The following is a 25,369-nucleotide window of genomic DNA, read 5'->3' as shown; positions in this document are numbered from 1 at the left end:
TCTCAGAGTAGATTAAAGAATTTCTTAAAACTTTAAAAACAGAAAGACAAGAACAACTGAAAACAAGAAAATACACTAATAAGTAATATAGGAATTATGTAACACAATCCAGTCTAATGCAGATGCTTAACATTAAAACATTAAAAAGCAAAGTACTGTATATAAATACCTGAAAGAACATCTTAAATTATTTCTAGGTGATCAAACCTTTGCTTACTAGTTTAAGAAGATATTTCACTGACTGAACAAAAAATTATCTTAATTAGAAAAAGAACCAAGCAATCACATGGTTTTCCCCCCTTGTAGCATTGTTTTATGCACAGCTGATGAAATTCCAATGGAATGTAGGAAACTCAGATTTTGATTCTGAAGCCATAAGCTACCATGGACTTGTGGTATCTTGACAGGTGAGAATAAATTGGAATATCCACAACAGTTGCTTGATATGGAACTTTCTGCAGAAGTTTCTTCCGGTCTTCCCCATGGCAATGCCTCTCACTTTTGTCCAGAAACAGGGTATCTTCAAGGGCACCACTATACAGTTCGATCTGGTCAGCATGCTAATAAAGGGAAATCAAACAATTATTTTATATCTATGCAGAAAGGGCCTTCCAATAATGACATGATTAACATTAGTATTTATTTTGCAATAAAATATTTTGGACACAATTGAATGGATAAAAAAATTATGTATGTAAACTCTATTAATGTTACAATCATTTCAGTCAGATGAGTCTCTGGGTAGTGAAGAACAAAGCATGTAAAACAGAAACCAGACCATAAAATATACCACTATTACTATTACTAATCATAATTCAGTATTAGTATTAGAAATCCATGAGTAGAGAAAGATTATAATGGATTAATCTGAGTGGGCTGTATGTGCCCATGAGACCTAATTTGAGAGGGCTTAATTTCAAAAGCTTCCTTGAAGCATGTGATGCCCCCAATTAACCCCCCCCCTTGGTATAGTCAAACTTCAAAGTATCATTCATTGTTAAAAGATTCACTGACGTCCATGGCTGTGTGCTCTTTGAAAAGGAAAGGTGGTATATAAATAAAATGATCATCATAATTAGCTTTGGAAGTAGAGATGCATTCTCTGTGTGTTCTCTTTGGATGGAATCATAGACTTGGAAAGGTCATTGACGCCAACTCCTTGCTTGTATAGGAATTCAAATTAATGTATCCCACATCTCTCTGGATCATTGGTTTCATTATCAAACTGATTTTTCTGAAAGTTTTTTCCTCCTAACATTTAACTGGAATATGTCTTCCTATATCTTCAGTCCTTTATTCTATGTTCTATGGAATGAGAGAGAATGGTCCTGAACTTCTTCTGTACAACATCCTTTCAGGTATTTGAAGAGTGCTATCATAACCCTCTCAACTGCCTTTTCGCAGTCTAATTCTACCCAGCTGTTTAAATCCCTCTTTGTAGGGCCTCTTTTTGTTGTTGTTGTAGCTCAGTGTTGACTCCTGGCAACTGCCTGGTCAAGTTCCTGCAGTTTTCTTGGCAGGATTTTGGAAGTGGTTTGCCATTGCCTGCTTCTTAGGGCTGAGAGAGAGTGACTGGCCAAAGATCACCCAGCTAGCTGGCTTTGCACCTAAGGTGGAACTAGAACTCCTGGTCTCCCAGTTTCTAACCCAGTGCCTTAACCACTACACGAAACTGGCTTTCTTATTCCTCTTCCTCTTCTGTGTTCAGCTCAGCACCACTCTTGCAGGACAGCAGTTTCCAGCAGCACCAATGAGGAGTGGACCTTGCCACCATCCAAACTGGCTGTCTAGTCCTAGGTTAATCACTATTGCCCTTCCCTAAACCTCTTCCAGATTCTCTGAATTCTCCTTAAAATGTGATGCCCAGAACAGGGGACAGTACTCAAAGTAGTATCTCACCAAATCAGAGTATATGTGCATACATATCTGTTTCATGAAAGATGGGCAATCAGATATCAGAGAGACAGCTGGTCTAGTGGTGAAGGCACTAGCCTAGAAAGCAGGAGACTATGAGTTCTAGTCCTGCCTTAGGCATAAAAGCTGGCTGTGTGACTTTGGGCCAGTCACTCTCTCTCAGCCCAATTCACCTCATAGGGTGCTTGTTGTGGGGAAAATAGGAGGAGGAGGGAGTATTAGGTATGTTCACCGCCTTGAGTTATTTATAAAAATAAGAAAGGTGGGATAAAAAAATCTAGAAAAAAAATGGTAAAAAGCCAAATATGTTTGCCTTGGACATGAGGCTGAACATGATTCACTTCCCCTTTAATAGAAGAAAGAATGAGCTATTAAATTTGATAGGATTCAGTAGTTACTTTGTAAGTATTTATTGCATTTTTAAAATGAAGCCCCTGCTGCTCTGCATAAAGAAGTAATTGTTTCCCTGGCTTCCTACCTGCAAATGTAATGTTCGGTACTTCATATCTTGTTTCCAAGGCATCACGTACAGTTTTGGAATCATCCCATGTTTGCATGAAAATTTTGGTAAATGGCAGTGAATAAACCTGGGAATACAATGAGCAAGTAAGGAGGAAAATAAATAAATAAATGAATCAGCATCACTCATGTTTTAAAACTTCTTCAAACGCAGAGAGAAAAATACAACAATCCCCATTCTCTCTCATTCTCCACTACTACTAAGAGTGCAAATTGTGCCTATAAAGTGCCTATTAATTAATTAAGTAATATAAAAGGATTGATACATGGTTTAGTTTTAAAACCAGTATGATGAAGTTAGTAGCGTCAAGACTGGAAGCCATGGTGTCTGCAAGGGAGGTCCAAGCAGCAAATTAACAGTCGTGGCACTGTAATCAAAGCCCTGTCCTTTTACACTTGGGTGCAGTGTCAACACACATACAAAAGGCACAGAACTTGGATTGCAGTGGCACATCTGCCATCCTGTTTCTTTTCAGCTCCCCCCTCCACCCCCCCCCCCCCAGGACGCCCTAAATGAAAGCTCACTTTGGGCTAATCACTTTTTCAGTCAATCTGCCTACTGCAGTTCTTGGGAGGATAAAATTTAGATAGAAAAGGCTATCTGCAATACTGCTTTCAAATCCTTGGAGAAAAAGTGAAATATAACCTTTGTTGTACTCAAGCCAAGCATTTTTTCCTAGCATCCGAGGCCCCAATATCGGTTAGGTTGGAAAGCAAGTCATCATTTCAGTTCAAATAATATGCTACATTAATACTTTCAATCTCTCCAGGGCATTGTGGAAATAATAATGGTGGTGGTCTTAGCTGCTGTCAGAATAATGCCCTAATCAAACACTTTTGCCCCAATCAAACATTTTTGCTGTTGGATGTTTTTCCAATTTAAACCCCAGAAAATTTCATAGAAAATAGCCCAAGCAAAGCAAACAGCATTTTCTGTTTAGTGAAATGTGGTCATCAGAAGGTCATTGAAATGAATAGGACTATGAATCGTGGGTAGCTGATTCATACATTACAATAGGTCATGGTTTGTGTTCAAAATGCTTATACTTGTGGCTATATGCCCAGTGTTAGTACTCTGTCATGGATTTTTCAGGCATGGATTGGCTAAGAAAGGTATCATACAACTCTGAAGGAGAAATCTGCACTTGATTTGTAACAATGGACTGTTCATATGTATTGCCTGACAACATTTAAGTTAGGGATTTGTTTTGTTTTGTTTTTTAAGCAAAGGGACAAAGAACTTTCTAGGAATCTGGTCAAAGCTTTTGGAGTTTCATTAGTACTGTATTTTGCCAGGGACCCATTTTTCTTATTTTATTTTGTCTTCCTTTTTAATAATGATGATGAATTTGAAACTATATTATTTCATTAACCCTGTTGTATGCATACATATTTTCCCTTTAGTAATTGTGTGTTCATGTGTATATGTATGTGTGTCTGTGTGTGTCATGATTTGCCAAGTAGCCTTTGCTGACATAGCACACCAGGCTATTACCATGGGTCAGAAACCACATGACAGGGTTCACAAACATACTGTGCCAAAACCAAAGCAATCACATTATGACATCACATTTTATGTAAACCTATTAATTTCAATAGGACATTACCTTGAGTAATTAACTTCAAAAAACCAGAAGTCTTAACATATGTGTTGTAGATTTGAAACCAATGTGATATGAATGGTATATAATAAATATGTCTGTTGATCTATATACCAAAGTTTTAAGAAAGTACATTTATGTTCATATCTCTTTCAATACCTCCATTTCACCTTCTTTACAGCATAGCAGCCATACAGGGGATTTAATGGAAGATTGAATCATAAACAAAATGTTTTCCATCTACCATTATCAACTAACACATCTTTCCTTTTCTCACTACAGTTTGTTCTCTTCTTTAATGCGATCTGTTAGACTACTAATAAAATGCAGAAAATGAATCCTTTAATTATAAATCTCTTCAGTTTCATCTGGGTATTCAGATCTTATGAAATATGAAAATTATGTGTTGGTTGAACAAATGATGGATATGTGAATAATGAAACTTGGTATCTCAACAAGTCTCCATCCAATCAGTAAGTTTTTAAATCAGCTTCAAAATATCCATCTTTACCTATTGTACAGTTCTATATAGATTTGCTTAGAAGGCCCATTATTCAAAGCTAATCAAGGTATTTTAACATGTGAGGCTAAAGTCCTTAATAAGTCTGTAAGTCTTTGTCCACATCACCAAATGTTACAATTCAGTTACAGAGTTAGCATTCATTTCAGTTGTCCCTAACAGAGTGCCCCAGGGACTATAGGATTTTTCAGAATATCCTTCTTTGAGGTCATTGAGAAAACTGCCCCTCCAAGGTCAGGGAGAAAACTCTGAGCTTAGAGCTGTTTGGATTCTCTCTCCACCCCCACCCACCCCCCAACTCCAGTTTCTACAAAAATAGTTATAGTCTTTATTCTGATCTTGGAAAAGGCTAAATGGAGGAGGCTGCGTGGTACAGATTTATCTGCCCTTTAGTCACACTCCAATGGGTTATGTGAGCTTTTTATCTACCATAAATAGGCAACCCGATAGCCTTTAGATGCTTTGAACCTCAAGTTTCATTCACCCAATAATGAAAGAGAACACACAGACACACACAGACACCCCCCCCCCAACACTTCTCTGAATCTTAGCTTGGACATCTTTCCTCCTAGGATGCAAGAACATGCACGCTGCTTCATTTGGCAACTGAACAGCAAGCTCAACAAAAAAGTAATATAATTTTCTGTATTTACTCTGCAACCTAAAAGCTCACTATCAACAAGAATAGGCAGCATGCATAGTATAGCTCAATAAATAACAAATTTAATTTTTGCATTACAGCTTATAAACTGAATTATTAGTGATTCTCAAGTAGTGGACATAGTACACACACCTTGCACGGTCTGCTCAATGTCCATCCTCTGCAACAAAGTCCAAAATGGTTTCACTCCACCTGAATGTGTGGTCTTATAATTACTGCTTTTCTTCACCCTCCAACCCCTCCTATTCCCATGAGTCTGGCCAATAGCACAGAGATTAAAAATAGATGCTATTTTGTTTGCTAAAACTGGAAAATTAAAATGTCAAGCAGGATGAGAAATTTTTTTTATCATCCCTTTTTCCTGCAAATATGAGCCAGGCAAATCTTTGATATCAGAGACTTTAAAAGAGGCAGGTGGGATTTGCTGCTGCTTCATGACCCCCGAAATCTACCACCTCATTTAGCTCATGGTAAGATTAGCCCCAAGGAGCAATAACCATATGCTACCATATTGGATCTAAAGGACTACAGAAAGCATGAAGATACCAAGAGCATGAAAATCAGCTGGGATCAAATTATGTCAACCCCAGTGTCTTTTGCTCACTGCTACTGCTGATATTCCATGCTCTCCTTCCAGCTCCTGGGTCTTGGTAGATGTGTGATAGTGCCAGTCAAGCACAATCATCAAGCCTGTCTTTATTCATTAGTGTCTGCAACATGCTTTAATTGTTCCTACACTCATTTCAAGTTACCTCTTCAAATTCACAGATGTAATATGAAGAAATCATGTAGAAAAAATGGTAATTCTTAATGATAATCTCTTGGTTAGATTATTGCAATGTGCTCTACATGGGGCTGCCCTTGAAGAGTATCTGGAAGCTACAGCTGGTTCAGAATGCAGCTATGTGGACAATCTTGGGTGCCCCAAGGATGGCACATATAACACCTTTACTGTGGGAGCTGCATTGGGTGCCAGTTTGCTTCCGGGTCCAATTCAACTTATCACCTTTAAAGCCCTACATGGCATGGGTCCAAGTTACCTGAGGGACTATTTCACCCCCATCACATCAACCCATCCCACCCAGTCAGGCAGAGAGGGCATATTGTGGACCCCATCAGTGAGAGAATGTTGGCTGGTGGGTCCCAGGAGGAGAGCCTTCTCTGCCGTTGCCCTGCCCTTTGGAAGATTTTCCCCTAAAGGTGCGGTGGGCCCTACCCTCCCAGCTTTCCAAAAAGGCCTAAAAACCTGGCTGTGCCAGCCGGCATGGGGCAATAAGAGCTCTAATCAATCCTGGGGGTGGCTGATGCCCTGATGATGCTCCCTGAGCTACTCGCCAATTCCATCCATTCTTGGAATTTATTTATTATTTATTTAAGACTCTTTTTCTATTGTATTTTAATTGATTTTATCTTTTTGTAAACTGCCCAGAGTCGCTTTTTAATGAGATGGGTGGTGACAAATTTGTTATATATAAATATAAATAATTTAACATATTCATCTGGATTGGATGTATGCCTATCAAAGATAATTTAATGTCCTAATCTATCATTTCCCCTTTTGCTAAGTACATATACACATCTCTAGATGATTTCTTTGCATTATTGATCATTCACACCAAATTCAGTCCTTAGACAAATTAATCTTTTCCAAACTGAAACATGAGCAAACACCAATATGTATATAAGTGACTTGCCTTAACTCAGATCTGAATCTTTGAAACTCTGATAAAAATGTCGAATCAGCTTTACCTTAACTGAAGAACCCCACCATTTCTTAATTTTGATAGAAAAAGACTGATTGTTCACATTAAGGCAACCTAGGAGGAAGACCTAATGCTTTACAAGCTCCTGTAATAGATAGATATATATTTACACCTTAAGTAAAATATATTTTCCCTTTTCATCATTCACTGTTTCCCTCTCTGACAGTATGGGCTGTTTAAGCTATCTACCTTTTTATTTGTAAAAACTTTAAGAACTTTTTAGAAAAACAACATTTTTTTATTGAGTTTCATTCAGGTTAATAACAATCCCACTAGATGAGACAATGGAAAAGTCACAATCACATTACACACATTTTTAAACACTCAAAAGCAGACACAGCAAGCTCTAATTTATATTCTTTTGTTTTGTTTCAAACATTGGAAATTAAGTTCAAGGAAAATTTTTACCATATTAAAGAGAAAGACATTGAAAGAGTTTGTTACCTATTATTCTTCAAAGATAAAAATGTTCATGGTACATATGAGAACATTTTGGTGTTTTATCTCATTAGTCCTAATTTTCAGTAAAATAGAACAATAATTAAGATAAAAATTCCTCTTATGAATTCTAAAGGTTTAGGGAATAAACTACACCTTACAGTATTTCATAAAGAAAAATAATACTGTATTTTCTATGGTAAAGTGCTCTGGAAAGTGGGCAATTTATGCTGGAAATGTAATAGTGGAAATAAATGTTCTTTCCTAGCTTATAGGCTGCTTTTTACTCTAGAACAATGTTTATTTTGCAAAAATGGGACTGATATAGTCAAATACAGTCAAATAAGGAAATAAAAAAAGCATTGGCACAAGGTTGCTTTTCAATGGAGAAGAACGCATCACAGCTTTTAAATTCCATGCTGCTGTAACTTGATGTTAATGTAGTATACCCTAAAGGCCTCTGTACTGCATTCAGTTGATGATGTGCATGCACAAACAAGCATAGCTGATTCATGAGTTCAGCTAAAACTTCATAATGTTTAGCTGGGAATCAGGTGAAGGATTAACAAATAATTTGCATACATGCATGAAAATAATCTTTGAAAGTCAATGTAACTGTCTTGATGGGTACCAAGGTCCCTGAAGAAATGAATTATAATGATTAATACTGGACAGGATGTTGGGCACTGGGCAGATTGAAATTGAAATCTGTATGTTTATTAAATCATCTTATTAGAACATGAACATGTAATTAATGAGCATTCTCACATTGTTCAGAAAACAAGAAGACACTTTAAAGCATAACCATCAAAAGTGTTTGTTTTGCTTTCAGTATTTCTAAAGTACTTTCCTGTTTACATCCTCCAAGAGGATTAGTGAACAAAGAATTGGCTTTTTTGGCAGGCGCAGTGCATCTTTAATTATTTACTTCAACATCTTTCATTTCTAAATGGTTTGCTGTGCTTGTTTCTTTTATTTGCATAACGCTGCAATTGAAAAGCAAACATAATAACCCACTTGAGGAAAAAATGGACATTAAAGCCCGTCTACTCGATTGATAGCCACTGGAAAAGATACTTTTTTTTTTGTCCCCCCCAAATCTCTCTCCAGACTGAAGTTTCTCTCTTACCCTCTTAGGTCTGTATTGACTCCCTTGGAAATCACATTGGTTTTAGACCCCTCAGGGGGGTCAGTTTTGGGGCTGCTCATGCTACAGGAACTGCTGCACTCTGCTGTTGGTAACCTATCAAGAAAACTGGCAGCTGCATCAAGACAGGGATTATGATGCATCAACCATTGTCAGGTTGATGACACAAATTATAGTGAGAAATGCCCTCTCAATAGACACATGGCTAAAATGTAACAAAATCAAAATAAAGATTTGACTGTTTGAAGTGTTGATGAGGAAGCAGAAGTTTACATACTTTGATACAGGTGGATAATGCAAGCACTATGCTTGATTGCGAGAATATGGGGATGGGATCAAGATCACTGGAATTTTTCAAAACCTAGCTTATCAGAGGAAACAGGTCGAGATAGCAGGCAGTTGTTCTTAGTCTTGGGAGAGATCAAACTGACTCAACAGGACTTTTACTCTAAAGTTATCATACACAATCCTGCTTCCACTTTAGTTTAGGTCTATTGGTGACTTGTAAGGAGTTAATAAGCTTCATTACTAAAGAGGGACTTACTTGGGTCTCTAACATTATGTCTTACTGGTCTCTTTCTGCCACCCCCATTCTTATGAGAGCAACCTAAATTTACTGCAAACTTTTAGGAACATAGGGCTGTAATACATATAATTTTACTCATTATAGAAATTGACTATGCTACATGAGTATTGATGGTAGTGATTATGTATCTAAGGCCATCAGAAACTAGGAGTTTTGGGAGGGCAGGTCTGCTGTATTTTCTCTAGTAGTTGCTAAAATATATACCAACTTATAAGTTATTTCTTCCCCAAAGGCTTCATAAATCAGGAACAAATAGATACATGAAGGGGGAAAATGGATACGGTAATGAAGACTAGAAAAGTTGAGGAAAATATAACTGCTATAGCAGTTCAGTGGTCAAGTGCTATTGATATATAAAAGTGCAGAAACATTTTTGCTCAGGGGCATCTCCTATTTTCACAATAACATTACTGAAATTCACTGTGCAAGTTTGAACTGAGAATTTAACACACACAAATCTATATAACTGAAAGAAGCAGCTGTTCTTCAAGGATTTAACTACACAGTGTTGAAGTTTGACATATTGACAAAATAATCCAAACAACACAGAGTTTATTTTATTCTCCCATCTCTTTCGTTTTCTTAAAGACCAACTGGAAATCCCTAAAAATGTTGGGGAAATTGAATAAACACAACATTTTAAAAGCCAACAATTTTTATTTTTTTTACACATTACAAATGAAAAAATTAAACCAGTTTTGCAAATTCTACTCTAATCTCATGAAACCTTTTACAAATATGATACATAAGTCTACTACAACAATTCAGACAGATGTGTTGCTTGATTTCTTAACTTTTCTGTTCTTTTAAGATTATTGTAATTAATAGGGATGACAATGGAGATTAAATCTTATAGCTAGCTCCCATGTTCAGAATTGTTAACTTCAAAACAAAATGAAACTGAGACAAGTTTTGTACCCATTTATGCTGGCTGGATTCAGACTGAGGTGTTCTTCTGATATCTGATATCAATGAGTCTTAAGTCACAACTAACTTAAGGTTCACTGACTGAAGTGATTTACTCCTAGTACAACTAATTTTATGCAGGATTGTGTTAGCACAAAACTCAGGTATAAGTTGAAAACTGAAAGAACTGTAAAAGAGAAAGGTTTGTCTTAATTATTGCATGCTTATATGATTTTCTCAGAATTAATGGTCAACAAAAGCTGAAATTGAAGTTCTCTAAGCATGCAACATATAGTATTTATCACTTCATATTCATAGGACAAAACCTCAGGTTTAATCATTAAAACAGTAGACAAATTGGACAATTCCATGTCCCCTTTAGAAGCAATCTTTTCAACTGTGAAGAGCATCCTTAATGTTCCATCTAAAATATCTTGCAAGCACACTGAATACCCATCTGGCTTGTGGGTCAAAATGTGTTCCCAGATTTATCATGAAGACAATGATCATGCTAAAAGGCTTCCATACCAGAGTATATGTTAGAGTGATATTTGTTTCATATTACTATTACTTAAATGAAATAGTGTTTCCATGCAGTTATATTCAGTTTCATATATAAGTTTTACTCTGGAATGAGAGCACTCAGGGTTTTTTTAAAATATTAAACTAACCTTGAGATGCAAGAATGTGCATTAGGTGTTAAGGGTCTACTGAAGTTATGAAATAAAGGAAGATGTACAATATTCATGATCTGAAACAAACTGAAAACTCAAGTATCAGCAGTGAGAAATAAAATGGCCCTTTTCAGCATATGACCGATTGACATAATAGGCACTATTGCAACTAATGAAAAGATATAATCATAATATAAAACTGAACATTAATATATATATACATCACAAAGATTTTGATCCCTGAACTATCTAATACATCAAAAGATATCTATATCATGACTGTTATCTACTTCAATAGCATCTTCAGGATCCAGTTTTATTTCCCCATGTCCTTCTTGCAAGTCATCCAGAGAAGCCAGGGCTTCATTTGTGTCACTTGCAAAAGTCTCTCGAGAGGCATCATCATATTCTTGAAGATTAAGTCCTTTAATAGCTTGCTTCATCTTTTTCCCCAGCACTTGAAATCTCCTCTTCTTTGCAGCACATTTATTCTCATACTCCTTTTGATTTTCAATATAGAAGATTTCCTTTGAAGAGAATGTTAATATCCCATGAAGTGATAAAGAATAATAGACAAAGGCAGCTTTTGCAAAACACTAGCTGCCTCAGCCAACTTTTAGACATAAACTGTGACTGCATGACAAAAACCCCTAAAAGTCTTTTTTTTAAAAAGCCACTATTTTTCCAAATATTGTTGCAGAATTATTTGAAAATGTATTATTCTGCTCTCTAGAGTTAAAGGAATGCTTTGTTGTAAAATAATTGCCACCTCACCATTTATAATATTGAGAAAGTTTCTAAAAATTGAGAGGTATGTTTTGGATTGCCAATCTTTTGAAAAGTAGGAGGCAAAAAATCAGGAAAATGAGCCAGTTTATTGTAGATATGAAATATGCTACAAGGATAAATTCTGAATAAATATGCAGAAGCACAAAGATCCTGCTGGACTCAAAGAACTAGTTTTGAGAAAGTACAGGTAGTCCTCGACTTATGACCATTCATTTAATGACCATTCAAAGTTACGACAGCACTGAAAAAAATGATCGATCCTCACAGTTATGACCATTGCAGCATCCCCACAGTCATGTGATCACAATTCAGGTACTTGGCAACTGCCATGTATTTATGACATCTGCAGTATCCTGGGGTCATGCCATCACCATTTTCAACCTTCCCAGGGGGCTTCCAACAAGCAAAGTCAATAGGGGAAGCCGGATTCACTTAATGACCATGTAATTCACTTAACGACCCCACCAAAAAAGGTTATAAAATCAGACATGAATCCCTTAATGACTGCATTGCTTAGCAATGGAAGTTCCGGTCTGAATTGTGGTCGTAAGTCGAGGACTACCTGTAGAAAGCCATCTAGGTTGTTGGTATGCCCATGTTATATTTCCAAAACACATACCTGAATAGAGACTCTATATGAGAGTCCTCCCCTTTATCTTTAGTATTAGAAGAGACAGCCACTAAGCAATAAAGTGGATGAGTCCATATACTCAGCGCTCTCTTCTTTCCACTTTTGGAATTCTATGCATTCTGAAAGCTATATATGCTTTTCTTTGTTATACATTAAAAAATGCACCCTACAAAGCAGCCTTACAAAGGCTGTGAAATAAAGAAAAGCAGTAGGGAGAGTTACCACCATCAATTCTATACTTCTTTCAGATAGAGTTGGACAGGATCCAAATACAGAACACAACAGTGGGGTGGTAGTCCTTTAATTATTTAGCTGACTTACTACAACAGAGGCTCATGCCTTCAATAAGAGAATTATCATTGCTAGTTTGACAGCTTGGATTATTGCATCATTATATTATTGGGAATAATAACTTTATTTGTAGGCAGCTGTCTGCAGACTGAAGAATTTAATGATTAGGGAATGCTAATTTTGCATGTACAGTTTTTTTGTCAGTTCTTTTTTGCATGATTGCAGCTATATGAGAAAGAGTGGAACCTGAAATTTCTTAAGCATAACCACTGCAAAACTAAGAAAATTAATAATGAAAGCTTGGGCTATCAGGATAGAAAACAGCTTATTTCATAAAATGCATAAAGGAAAATAAGAAAGTAAAGCCAGAATATTATATTTAAAAAGCATTTTTTCAAAGTTATGTAAAACTATGCTGTGTATTGGAATGGATAAATTAACATCATATACCTTGATTTGTTCACTGGTTATGCAAGGTGTGCTTTTCAGCAAGTTTATATAAACTCCACCTGGTGTTCTTCTTCTAGAACCATCCTGAATGATGAAAAAATAAACCTTTTAAAAGCAGCAAGGGTAAAACATGTCAAATGTATTGTTACTTGGGATATTATCTGGATATTCATCTGAGATACAGAGAGAAAAGGAAATGAAAATATTAGTTACCTGTAAAAAATACTAACAGGGCTTTATATAATTGTTGAAAGCTTGCCTGTGTAATATAAAAAATATTGTTTGAAGAGTCAAGTGTTTCAAGGCATAAAGCAGCCAGTCAGCTGAGATTATGGTTTCTACCATATTTTGTTTCTTCTGAGGTTTTCTGGCAAGATAGTGATGTGTTACAATGCAATTGATTTTTCTAGCCTTCCACAATTTGTGAAAACAGTACTTGTGAATTATTTTTGAAAAGAGCTGGTGAGCAAAATACAAATTATATTGTTATTTGTTAGTCCTAGTATTTTGGAGAGATAAAAAATAACCTTGGAAATCTAAGAGGCAGTCTCTTTCCCCTTTGGCTTCTTCTCCCACTGTGAAGACTTCCTTCAGACAGCCCTCCCAACTCTGGTTTTTGTAGAAGCCATTATAGCTGGGAGTGAGATTTTGAGTGATAAATTATCCACACATCTCTTGTTAGGGTCTAGCTGAAACCCCAACCCAAAAGAGAAATACTCAAACAGCAATTCTCCTTCCTGAAATTCCATCAGATGTTTCTGTCTGAGATGTGACCAATTTTGAGATTCTGGTAACGTTACAAGCAATAAACTGCCACCTCTCAGAGTATGCTGACAAAGTAGAGCACATGGAGAAAAAAATCTAATGATATTAAGAAATAGTTAAAAGAACAAGAAACAAGGAATGAGGCAAATGAGAAATCAATTCTAACATTAGTCACTCAAGACAAAACAAGATATAAAGAGCTGCTGGCTTGCCAAGCAGCTCTGGAACAGATCCAAGGTCATGCATGTAGAGGAAAAAAATGCCTTATCAACTTTCCTTATTTGGAACATAAACACACTTTAGCAGATGTCGAAGTAAAATGCCTTTAGGAGCTGTTTCAATTAGACTGTGCTGATTGGATTGACACAGTCTCTTGGGTACCTTCAAGATATAAGAATTCACAATCCCCCAATCCTGTTGTTGAATCTTTGCAGGTCTGAATGGGATAGAAAATATTACAAGCAAATGTAATAATCTAAATGTTGGATTATGGGGGAAAGAACTCTCACATTATTTCCAGATTTGCCTCATGCATCATAAAAATTGTAAAGAGTTCCACCAAACACACCCTGCGGCCAGGTAAAAGAGGATAAAAAACTTCTTTTGATATCCTGCAATTTTGGGCTTATCCCTGGATGGAAAGGAAAGAAGGAAATTCAGTGACCTAGTTAATGATCTTAGGGCACTACCCAGAAATGATTTCTTGGTTTGAAGGTTATATTGGTAACATATATACTTAATGTAAAGAGTATGTACTCTTCAATTTTTTTGTTATTTTCTTCCTTCCTTTTTTATTTTTGCAGTTTAGGAGAGAGGAAAAGCAGGGTTTCTCTGTCCTTGGCATGTACCAAGCTAGAGTCCCTTTACTGTTTAATTTTAGTCAGTTTTTAAAAAATATTTCCTCGTTTATTATTTATAGTTCCATGTAGTTCTGTATATAGATTTGACCATGATAGTTACATTAATCAGAATGTTGTGTGCTTCCTTTGTTCTACTTCTAATATCCTTTTTAAAGCTTGCCTATTAAAAAAAGTGTTTTTTTAATTACATTATAGTGTTTAAAATGAAATTATAATTTACTGAATTTTTTGAAAATTTGTATATAGACCAGGGACCTAATTATTTTCCATAATTGTGTATTTTTTAAAATGACAATATTCATGATACGGAATGTTAAAGAGTTGAGAGGCATAGACAAGCAGAGGAAGATTTTTAATAAACTGAACATGATTAGGTCTGAAGGGGGTTTTTTGGTTACAAGAAACTCACGTCCTCTCTGAGGAATTATTTGTTAGAAACTAGATTGACCATGTCTTATGTGTGTGTGGAAACACAAAATTTGCTTGCGATAAGCTAATTGTGAAAATTAAAACATATGAACATTTTGATGGTCAGTTTATCCAGGGATGGTGCATTTTTCATGGTATTTTGGTTAAAAATTATCCACGGATGTGTTTATATGCGAGTATATATGGTATATCATTAAACTGAATCCCCAGATGTCTGCATGAAGTCATTACCACTCTTAAAAGTCACTTTTTTTCCTTGACATTTTATTCTGATTCATTAATGGATCCAAACTTAAATGAAGCCTCCAGCAACACTTTTCTTGATCACCTATAACTTAGGTATGTAAAGTACAAGGTTTATCTTTAGTTGGGCCATAAAACTTTATCCAGGTCCCAATTATTTTTAACCACCATAATTATAAATATCCTTCAGACCCTAAAATCTTTTGTTCAAGAGCAAAATTAGAAAATGATTTAATCAAAATTTTAGGATAGTGCAGCTCCTACAGTGCTAGAGATACATCAAGAATTTTTTGAAAAATAGGTCCATCACAAATGGGTTTCATGAAAGGGCATCAGGTCTCATATAATATTAGACTTTTGGTAGACAAGATAGCTGTTTATGTTGACATAAATGACACATTTGGTTTGGCAACATTAGATGCAAAGAAAGTTTTTACTATGGTACAAATCAAATTTTTGGTGCAAGTGATGAAGAATTTCTCACAGGTTTTATTTTGTGAATAAAAATGCATTATTCCAATTCTTTTGCTCGTGTAAATATGAATTAGCTTATTTTTCCTGGAATCAAAATGCATGTGGAAGGTGTCAAGGATGTCCTTTATCTCCCATTATACTTAATTTGGCGCTGGAACTCCTAATGTGTATAATAAATCAAAGTGGTGATATCCAGGAAATGTGTGGAACCTGAATTGGAATGCAAATTGTTACTATATGCAGATAGTATTTTGGTTTTTTTTTTTAATGATTATCAGTGATCTTTACTTAAATTTATTGAAATTGTACAGTTATACTGGAAATATTCTGGGAATACAGTAACTTGGAATGTCTAATATTACACCATAGGCAATGAAGTACTAAGGATGTAGATAAAGATTTAGAGTTTATTTTCCAGAATCTATCAAATACCAGGGAATTATAATTCCTAAAAAGGTATCCTGCTTTGTGGCTACAATTATTTTAAAATGTATTAACCAAATTAAAGAGATCAATGAAAATGTCCCTAAATTTGTGGGGTAGAATAAATGTGATGAAAATGAATATTGCTTCAAGATTGGTAACTATTTTGAGACAAATATCAGTATTGGTTTCTCTGAAATATTTCAAACATTGACAAATTAATAGTTACATTTTTATGGAAGGAATGAACACCTAGCATTTCTCTTTCAAAGCTACTGCTTTTACTTAATGAAGGTAGTTTAACTTTCCTGACTTTAATTATAATTAAGCATGTGTGTTAACTTCAATAATGTATTCGTATGGAATAGACACTGATTATTCACCACTGTAGGCTCAACTAGAGTGAGATACTTGGTATCTTTAACTCCTGGCAAAGTCTGGGTTCTGATAATAGCAAGAATTTGGTTATTTTTTTCTTCAATACTGAAGATAGTTAAACACATCTGGGTCCCACTGGGAAGAAAATTAAAATAGATTCCTGCTCTCATGAGAAATTGATGCTGTGGACTAATTCCTATTTTAAAACAGCTAGAAAGACTTTGGAGGGGAGGGAGAACTTGGGCTGAAAATGAGATTAATACTCTCAATCAGGTAATAATACCTTAAAAACTTTTGAAGCCTCTTGAAAAGAGTACAATCATCTAATACAGCTGAATACTACAAAGTCTAATCATTTTACCAGGTGTGTGTATTTGAGGAGCTAAAATATTTCATCAACTAATCTGTCAAATCATGGTCAAATATTGTAAATCATTAATCATCTACATTTTACACTTAACTTGTAACAATTATTATTTTAAAATTATAATGAATGATAGCTTAATTTTGTTAAGTAAGTGTTCTGTAAGTTTTAATGATTCATTGAACAGGTCTTCTGTTTGACTTTTCGTAAACTACAATTACATTTAAAAGAAAATAAAATCAAGAATAAAAGAAACTATTAGAAAACCAAAGGCATTTTTCCACTGAGAATTTAAGTATGCAATAAGCTAATTCATTAACCATCATCAGCATCTAGGCTTATTTGACCACAGTAAAAAAAACTGGTCACTAACAATGTTTGATTGACCCAAATGACTAATCTGTAACCCTAACAGGACCTGACAATGCAATGTAATTCAAACAAGATTGATATGAATATAATGTGCTTTTACAGCAAGGTAGAATTGCCAAGAGAAAATATCTGATAGAAATACAGCTAATCTGATAGGGATAATGCTTGTGGATATGAGAGGAGGAACTTGGTAGGTAAAGTGGCTGCTGAAGTGGACCTGCCTGGTTGGTAGCAACAAAGGCTGGTGATGGGTAATGGAATCAGACTGGACAAAAGTGAGAGTAACAATAATAAAAATGACAGCAAGCAGGAAAAATATAGGGAAGGAAATACCCTCTTGTCTCATTTAGTATCAGTTAGGGTGTAATTCTAACAAATTACATGACAAATTATTTCTTACCATGATTAAAAGACCTCCATTTTGCTCCACTTCAGCTGTTTCCATCAGTAGTTCAATAGATTTCTTTTTGCCAATAATTTTCACTATCCTTGCAATTAGTTCCTTCTTTGGTTCATAAAGCCTGAAAGAAAAGTTTATGAAAACTGGAAATTTTGTATTTCCTAACAAATTTGAGTGACAATATTTTCAAAAACAAATCTACTATTACAAGTTCTAGTAATATTTGGCATACTTGGTATCAAGCAGCTTTCCTTCTCCAGCTATAATTACAGTGACATGGATAGGTGTGTATATGCATGTTGTCTATGAAAGAGAAAGATCTGGAGCAGTCACCCATTTAACACTCTGGATAACATAACACGTGAATGGACTTTAAAGTTGTTTATCTAAATAATAGTTTTTCTTTAAGATCAAACAATGCTTTAGTAAGAAACTATTCAAAACCAGAATATGTTGATCTTCCACAAGCTTTGCTGTTATCTTGAAATATGGCTTTCGCTGAAAATCTAGCCATCTCTTAAATAAAAGATCAAAATCTTACCGGTAGGCAATTTCATCTGCCACTTTTTCTTCAGGATCATCTTCCGTAATTTCATACCTCCCTTTATAATTCATTTCTTGCCTTGGACCTAATCTGTCCTTTATGGGCCTTTTCCGTTTCCAGAGACCTTGTCTATTCACCTCTTCCTCCTCCTCTTTTGATAAAGTCTTTTTATCATCCTGCATATATTCATCCAACTCTTTGTCTAATGTCTTAACTACTTCTGATTCAGATTTTTTTATCAGCTGTTTTGCTAACAAGTAGTTGTAGGTCTCTGACGCTCGGCTTTTGTCAAGGCTGCCATCCATCCATAAAATCCCAAGTTCCTTTGCCATATCATCTTGATTCTGTTTCTGCAGAACTTCACCCCATATATTGTTGATCTTTTTAGCCCCCACTGGGATTTGTTTGTGAGGGTTTGGAGCAAACTGGTAAAGCTCTGGTTTGAGGGGAGGAAGGTTTGAACATTTCTGCCGCTTTCGCTTCCATAGACCACTATCTTCATCAGAATCTGAAAAGCTTTCATCAGTTGAATCCACACTTTTCACTGTCCGATAAGGAACACTTGTAGCAGAATGTGAAATGCTACTGGGGAAAGATCTTGCTGGATTACTGCTATCATGGAGCTTCTGAAATATAAATGTACATATTTATATATAAAAACACTTGTCCTATTTTTAACTTTGTCAGGCATCCTAGATAGCACCCTATAGAAAAATTGCTGTTTTAATAGGGATTAATTAGAAATCCATAGTTTGCAGAAATACATATTGGGGGAGAATATTAAGATAACCCCCCCCCCCAAACAATCAAGTAGATAACTTGGGCAGAATGAATAGAACATCAGGTACAAGGGAGAATTTAACAGAGTATCCTGGACCTGGTCATAGATAAACACATCAGTGTATGAGAATATTCCATATTGCATTATCACAATAATAATTTTTTGAAGGTCAAATGCTATTCATTATGTCAACCTTGCTGCTTAATTGGAGTTGTAGTCCAATATATTTGGAGGGTACCATGTTTGGGAGGCTGCTTGATGAGATGGAAGAGTATATAACTCAGTTGATGGGATCAACTGATGAATGTTGAGAGAAAAAGGATACTTGAGTGCCTTTAACTGGATTTAATATGCAATCTGTACATAAATCACAGCAGTCATCTATTATGGTACACTCGGATCTCTCTCTCTCTCACACACACACACACACACACATTTCCCTCATCCCTGAAGAACTCTGTTCTATAAAGACACAAACTCTGAACAATGTTTGCTAGATAGTTAAGATCTTGTTTTAAAAATCATAAAAAATTAGAGTTGCTTGCTTATTTGAATTTAATTTCAGATTTCTTTACAAATGATAATTTTAAAAAGCTATACTGCAATTGTCTCAACAATTATAAAGTTGTTTGTAATATTAAATATATTACTTTTTTATTGTAAAGTTCATTCATGTTTATCCACCACACTGAAAATATATAGACACTTATATGTCTTAGTTACCATAAAGTGATAAAGAATGAATGGTAGAATGGTATTCAGCTTTGTCATATGTGAGTCATCAAAACAGCTGCTTACATATGCCATTAGAAATATTATATTTAAAGATACTATATTTTCACCATACAGTACAGTAAGAGTTTAGGCCAGTATCTCCTAACCATGCATCTGTCACACTGTTCAATTATAATACCTTGCTGGCTGATAATTATAGAAATTGTCTATATTACTGTCCAACACATCTGGAGAGCAGCAAATTGAGAAGACAAGTTTATACAGCTAATTTTATACTAGCCTTTTCCTAGCACCAGAAGACTGTTTTCAGAACATCTTGGCCATATTATTAAATATTTAAGTGCTTTGCAGTTAAAGGATATTTGATAGTGTAAGATGTTCTAAGCACATTATAACAGTTCTTGAATCTGATTACAACTGTAGGTCTCAGCAGTTCCACTCATATTTTATACAAGATGCTGAAAGTCAAACCCTATTTTTTGCCATGCCAATTATCTTTTTCTGTTACTGCATTAAAAAGCAACTCCTAGCACAAGTATATGGAGATTCATACCAATCCTATGAACTTGTTCTCACTTACTTGTAAGAAAGCTCCATTAAACTAAATGGGATTTACCTCTAAGTAGATATTGGAAATCAACCCTGATTGCTCATTGGAAGGATTGATAATGAAGCTCAAGCTCAGATACTTTGGTTACCTAATGCAAAGAGAGGACTCCTTGGAAAAGACCCTGATGCTGGGAAAGATTGAAGGCAAAAGGAGAAGAGGACGGCAGAGAATGAGATGGTTAGATAGCATCACTGAAGCAATGAGCATGAAACTGAGCAAACTCTGGGAGGCAGTGAAGGACAGGAAGGCCTGGCGCGATATGGTTCATGGGGTCACGAAGAGTCAGACGTGACTTAACGACTGAACAACAAGAAGATGATGATATTGGATTGCACTATAAAAAGCTAGTGTAACGTATAAGACCAGCAATATGAACATGTACGATTCAGTCAATTATTTCTGTTTGGGGCATGAAATTTTTCCTAACAGGGCACAAGGAAAAAAAGACCACTAGCTCTTCTCAGTTTACCAAAAAATAAAAAAAAACAACAACTTTTGATCAGCTAATAGCAATTCATACTTGCCACAAGCAATTATCCATGCATTTTTCATATGGATATACAGTATACTGACATACAGGGCATAGTGACCTGACTTTCTATTTAAAACTAGTTCCACTGTAGCTATTATGGCTAATATTTACATTGTTACTAATAGTTCTTAAGTAGACATCAAGCACATTCTGCTTAGATTAGTTCTACCTTCAAAACTGGGGACATTTTATGAGGGGAGAAAATAAAATCACTGAAATTCACAGAAGATTCCAGTGTCTTTCTGGTGTGTTGGGCACAAGTTTCTTTGCTATTATATAAAAAGGTAAATTCTGCCATTGAGAATTGAAATTCTGTGATGCAATCTAGACCTCATACCTTCCACATAAAAAGTTAATTGGCCAAACAAACCTGAATGATCTGGAACAGCTTTCTCTCTGGGAATCATGGAAGTTGTAGTCCCAACTTATTTGGATGCAAATTTTCATGAAACCATGAAATAACAGGCCCAGTGAACCACGGCTTATGAAGGAAAGCTATAGGTCATTGTATGTCCCCTTCAATAGGGAAGTAGCTTCAGAACTTCGCAGAAATCTGAAGCCTAAATTTTGGTGCATGGCAGCGACATCTGTGGAGAGGGTCAAAAAGGCAAGATGACAGAAGTGATACTGGCATCACAATGTAAGCCCCACCCCTTTTATACATATACCAACATAAGACATAGATACAAAACGGGTGGGCTTTGCACTGCAATGCTGCTTCTGTCATCCTGCCTTTTTTGATCCCACCCCTCTACAGATGCTGCTGGTACATGGAGTACTGTAGGCAGATTTTTACTTCTCTTCTGAAGGCCAATTCACCTTTAGAAAATCTGGACAGGTTTATATTCCTACCACCAAATATGAGAAAATATAGGTACTCTTTTATTTCACTCTTCTAGAGTTAATTTATTCTTTTTTCCTTCAAAAAATTATTTGAACATTTTGAAAGGGAAAAAAGCAGAAGCAAGAAAGAAACCAAAAAAGAAAAAAGAAAGAAAAAAAGAAAAGAAATGCACAAGGTAAATAAACAAGATATTTGAAAGCTGTAAGCTTACTGTAAGATTAAGTAAGTTAGGTACAAATTATAACAAAAATACTACATATTTAAACATGTCATTTTAAAACAATGTATCATTAAAATCAAAATGAAGTATGAGTATCAATGATAGTAATCAGCACAACATGAAATAAAAGTTAAACTAAAAAATTATAGTCTTTTCTAGTTAGTAAGAAATATCCTTACTTAACAAATCATCTTCTACTTAAATGTTAAAACTTTATGTTTAGAGAAACTCAAATTTTAGATGCAATATAAGCCCGTAAGTAGAACTACAATCCAAAAAATGGTTGCCGTGTTAAATTGTGTCAGATTTATTTTTCAAATACAGGGCTATTTTAGATATCAAGGCATATTCCCACAAATTAATTTATCATTTATCTACTGAAGGAATTGTACATACTTTCCAGTGCAAAGCATAGAGTATCCTAGCAGCTGTTGGCATGTACAAAGCTAGTTTAGTATATTTCGTAGAACAATGAGGTTAGTAATATTTAATAGAAAGATGGGAGATTGGAAAAGGAATTCAACTTCTAGAATTTGCTTCATTCTATTATAAATAATTTCCCCAAATTGCTGGGCCCATTGCTACCAAATATGGAAGAATGATCCAACCTCACCAAGAGCTTTTAGAAAATGAATTATCTATTTGAATAATCAATAGTGGAGTTACAGATCATCAGTAAAACATTTTATAGTAGTAAATTTATTCTAGAGTTAATTTAGTTTATTTATTCAACAGTTGTTAAAGACTGTCTCAATATGAACAATTCTGGGCAATGTACATATTTTTGTATTTTTGTATAAGCAATTGAAACAATGAGTAAAACATCCTACTAAGGTTGCAAGTGTGCTAGAACTATTGCATGTAGCATGCCCTGTGTATATTTCTGCATTTATTTTATCTGAGCCAGCAGTGTTTTAATCAAGATCAAAAGTTCAAAAAAGAATTATGCTTGAGTGCTATTTCACTTTTATTTTATATAATCTCACTAATAGTCCATCTAAATAATGTCTTTATCCTTAGAAAACTAATTAAGAAGTCCACAAGGTTAGAAAATTAATTTTGCTGATTCTATATAGCTTACATCTGCTGATATAATGGGTCCAAGCTGGACACTTGTGGGAATACTTTTTAAGCGAATGAGTCTGAACTACATATCACATACAGCATGCTATCTATTCTTTTTTCCATATTTAATGGGCTGAAATTAGCAAGCCTTTAAACACAAAGTTCAAATTTGAAGTTACTGTCTCTTTAGAACCATATTTAAACATCTTGATGCACGTTGAGTCACTGTGCTGTTTAAAGTACTCCCCCCCCCCTTTTATACTGTCAGATAAACAGCATAATCGGTAGATAGTTGAATGCGGAATAAAAATAAATGAAATGAAGTCCTATCTCCATAATGAAACAGGCCACACAAAAACAAACGCTGCTCTCACAGACTGTTTTCAGAAAGATATCCAAATACAGTATGCCAGCAAAGATGCTAAGTCTGGAATCACAGCGAAAAAATTTAGAATCCCTTGTAGCAGAAATAAATTCATTTTCCTAGTATGAATATTTAGATGACCCAAACTACAGCAGTTATGTTCAGCTTGAAAGTATCAGCAACCTTGGGGAAAACTAGCTGTGCAGCAGCACAAAACACTTGTAGAAAAGGTGGGAATCGCATCTTCCTCCTCAGAATAGATCCTAAAACAGGGTCTGCTGGCTGCAATCCCTTTGAGAAATACTCTGTGCTATTACTGGCCCCATATATCCAGCCAATCATCCAAATAATTACATCTGAAATCTTATGACTCAGTGTTAGGCTCAGCTCAAATGATAAATTTTGTACGCTGGAGTCGCTTACAAGGCAGGACTTCGGGGCTGCAGCGACAGGAGAAGCCATTGCAGTAAGAAATAGAACATCTTATGCTTGGCGGGTCATCGGATCCTACCCAGGCTCAAGCGGGAAAAAAGCCTAATTCATTCCAATAGGATGGTACCGAAATAAGCACGGGCAGACTTGGATTGCAAGCTTCCTCCCAAGATGCTACCCTCACCATCCCGCGCGTTGGAAAGCTCACCGGTTTTCCTCTGTGGAGGAAAACACCGGCTGACCTCCTGGGCTTTCAGCTCAGCAAGAAGGCAGCCCATAGAAAGACCTGGTAAGGGTGGGCCAGACCTGTTGGGGACTCCTGGAAGCAGCTGAGACCGGCATTTCGCAGTCCGAGTCCGAAATCTCTCCATCTTCCACATCCTGCTCCATTCCTCGAACTTCCGACGCCATCTTTCCTCTCTCAATCAGGCCAGGAGCCGCGAAGGGGCGAGTCGTGGCCTTAGTCCACAAAAACTACTGAGGCCATAATGCCTTGCGCGGAGGAAAAAGGCGGGGCAGAGAGAATTTTTCTCTCCCCCCCTCCTTGAACCATCGTGGGAATTGTAGTCTTTCTTTTAATTTCTTTCCGACCGAGAATTTACATCCGGGTTCTGTATTCAGAGATTTCCCGGGTTGGTCTTTTCAGACCTGAATCTTATGCTGCAAAATATAAAACTCGAAAATCCGAACGCTGGGGATATTTTTTCATGACACAAGAAAGAAAGAGATGGTGATGGTGGAAAAACACCCACTGTATATTAAAGCTGTACTCCTGACAAATAAACCAGTCCATTTTCTTAGATGTCAGTGTACAAACTGGTGGGTGTTGTACTGGTGGACAAAGAGTCATTGATTTGGGGGTGGTAGGAATTTTCAGCTTTTGCCAAGGGGAAGAGTTCCATAGTTTAAATGTGGCCTAACAGTATAAAATACAGCCTTAATTAAATATAATTTAAATGAATGTTTCTGTTTTACTTAATAATTTCCCCTTTCTGCCATATTAAACTTTACAAATATACGTCAGCTTTGAATGGGTCTCTTGAGGCCCCATCCAGAATTGCCAGAAGAAAATTTAGTTTTAAAGGATGTTATGGACTGTGCACCCCCATATATATACACACACACACACACACACACACACATACATACACATACATACTTGCATACATTTGCCCGCCTTCTTTCTGTGTTTTAACAGTGATTATGAACTTCCAAGTTTGAGAATAAAATTAATCTGCTGAACAAATTATAGTCCTTTTTGTCTTGAGTTTCACTTGTTATATGATAGCAAGATCAGTGATTAGTTTTGAGATTTTGAAATACTATTATTTGTTCATGATAATATACTAGTAAATTCCTTTGTTTTTGGATTCTTAAAAGATCCATATGAAAGTTGAATTCTGTGAATTGTGTCCATGATTCTCTTTCATGTTAAACTTTCCCCACATTTATTTACAATAGGATAACCAATGTACGAGCGTTTAGCAAAACAAAATGTTATATGTGTCTCTTTTCCAGATGCATATAATCTTTATTGTCTTTGTGAGATTCACAAATCAGAACTTATGAAAAAGGTCTTTGTGATTTTTTTTGGGGGGGTAGGATCATGTGAGTTTCCAATCCTGATGCCTGGACTGCTTGCCT

General features: G+C 35.7%; 2 protein-coding genes across 2 annotated transcripts; both read right to left on the bottom strand.

The window, feature by feature from the left end:
• Positions 1-353: 353 nt before the first annotated feature.
• SPMIP10 (sperm microtubule inner protein 10) lies at positions 354-9,681 on the bottom strand. Its single transcript, XM_025165038.2, has 3 exons — positions 8,546-9,681; positions 2,393-2,501; positions 354-560 (listed from the first exon to the last, which is right to left on the bottom strand). Exons 1-3 carry the CDS (start codon positions 8,704-8,706, stop codon positions 354-356), a joined length of 477 nt encoding a protein of 158 aa, XP_025020806.2. The 5' UTR covers positions 8,707-9,681.
• An 88-nt stretch (positions 9,682-9,769) lies between these two features.
• Positions 9,770-24,188, bottom strand: PHAX (phosphorylated adaptor for RNA export). The gene is made up of 5 exons (XM_007425631.3): positions 24,032-24,188; positions 18,140-18,768; positions 17,599-17,719; positions 12,891-12,974; positions 9,770-11,256 (listed from the first exon to the last, which is right to left on the bottom strand). Exons 1-5 carry the CDS (start codon positions 24,134-24,136, stop codon positions 10,987-10,989), a joined length of 1,209 nt encoding a protein of 402 aa, XP_007425693.1. The 5' UTR covers positions 24,137-24,188; the 3' UTR covers positions 9,770-10,986.
• Between the last annotated feature and the right edge of the window lie 1,181 nt (positions 24,189-25,369).

This window comes from Python bivittatus, unplaced genomic scaffold (assembly GCF_059951505.1).
Source record: "Python bivittatus isolate LINGU-HERP-01145 unplaced genomic scaffold, Pbiv_v1 ctg000850_np1212, whole genome shotgun sequence".
NCBI lineage: Eukaryota > Metazoa > Chordata > Lepidosauria > Squamata > Pythonidae > Python > Python bivittatus.
This window is presented reverse-complemented; position numbering and strand designations above follow the sequence as displayed.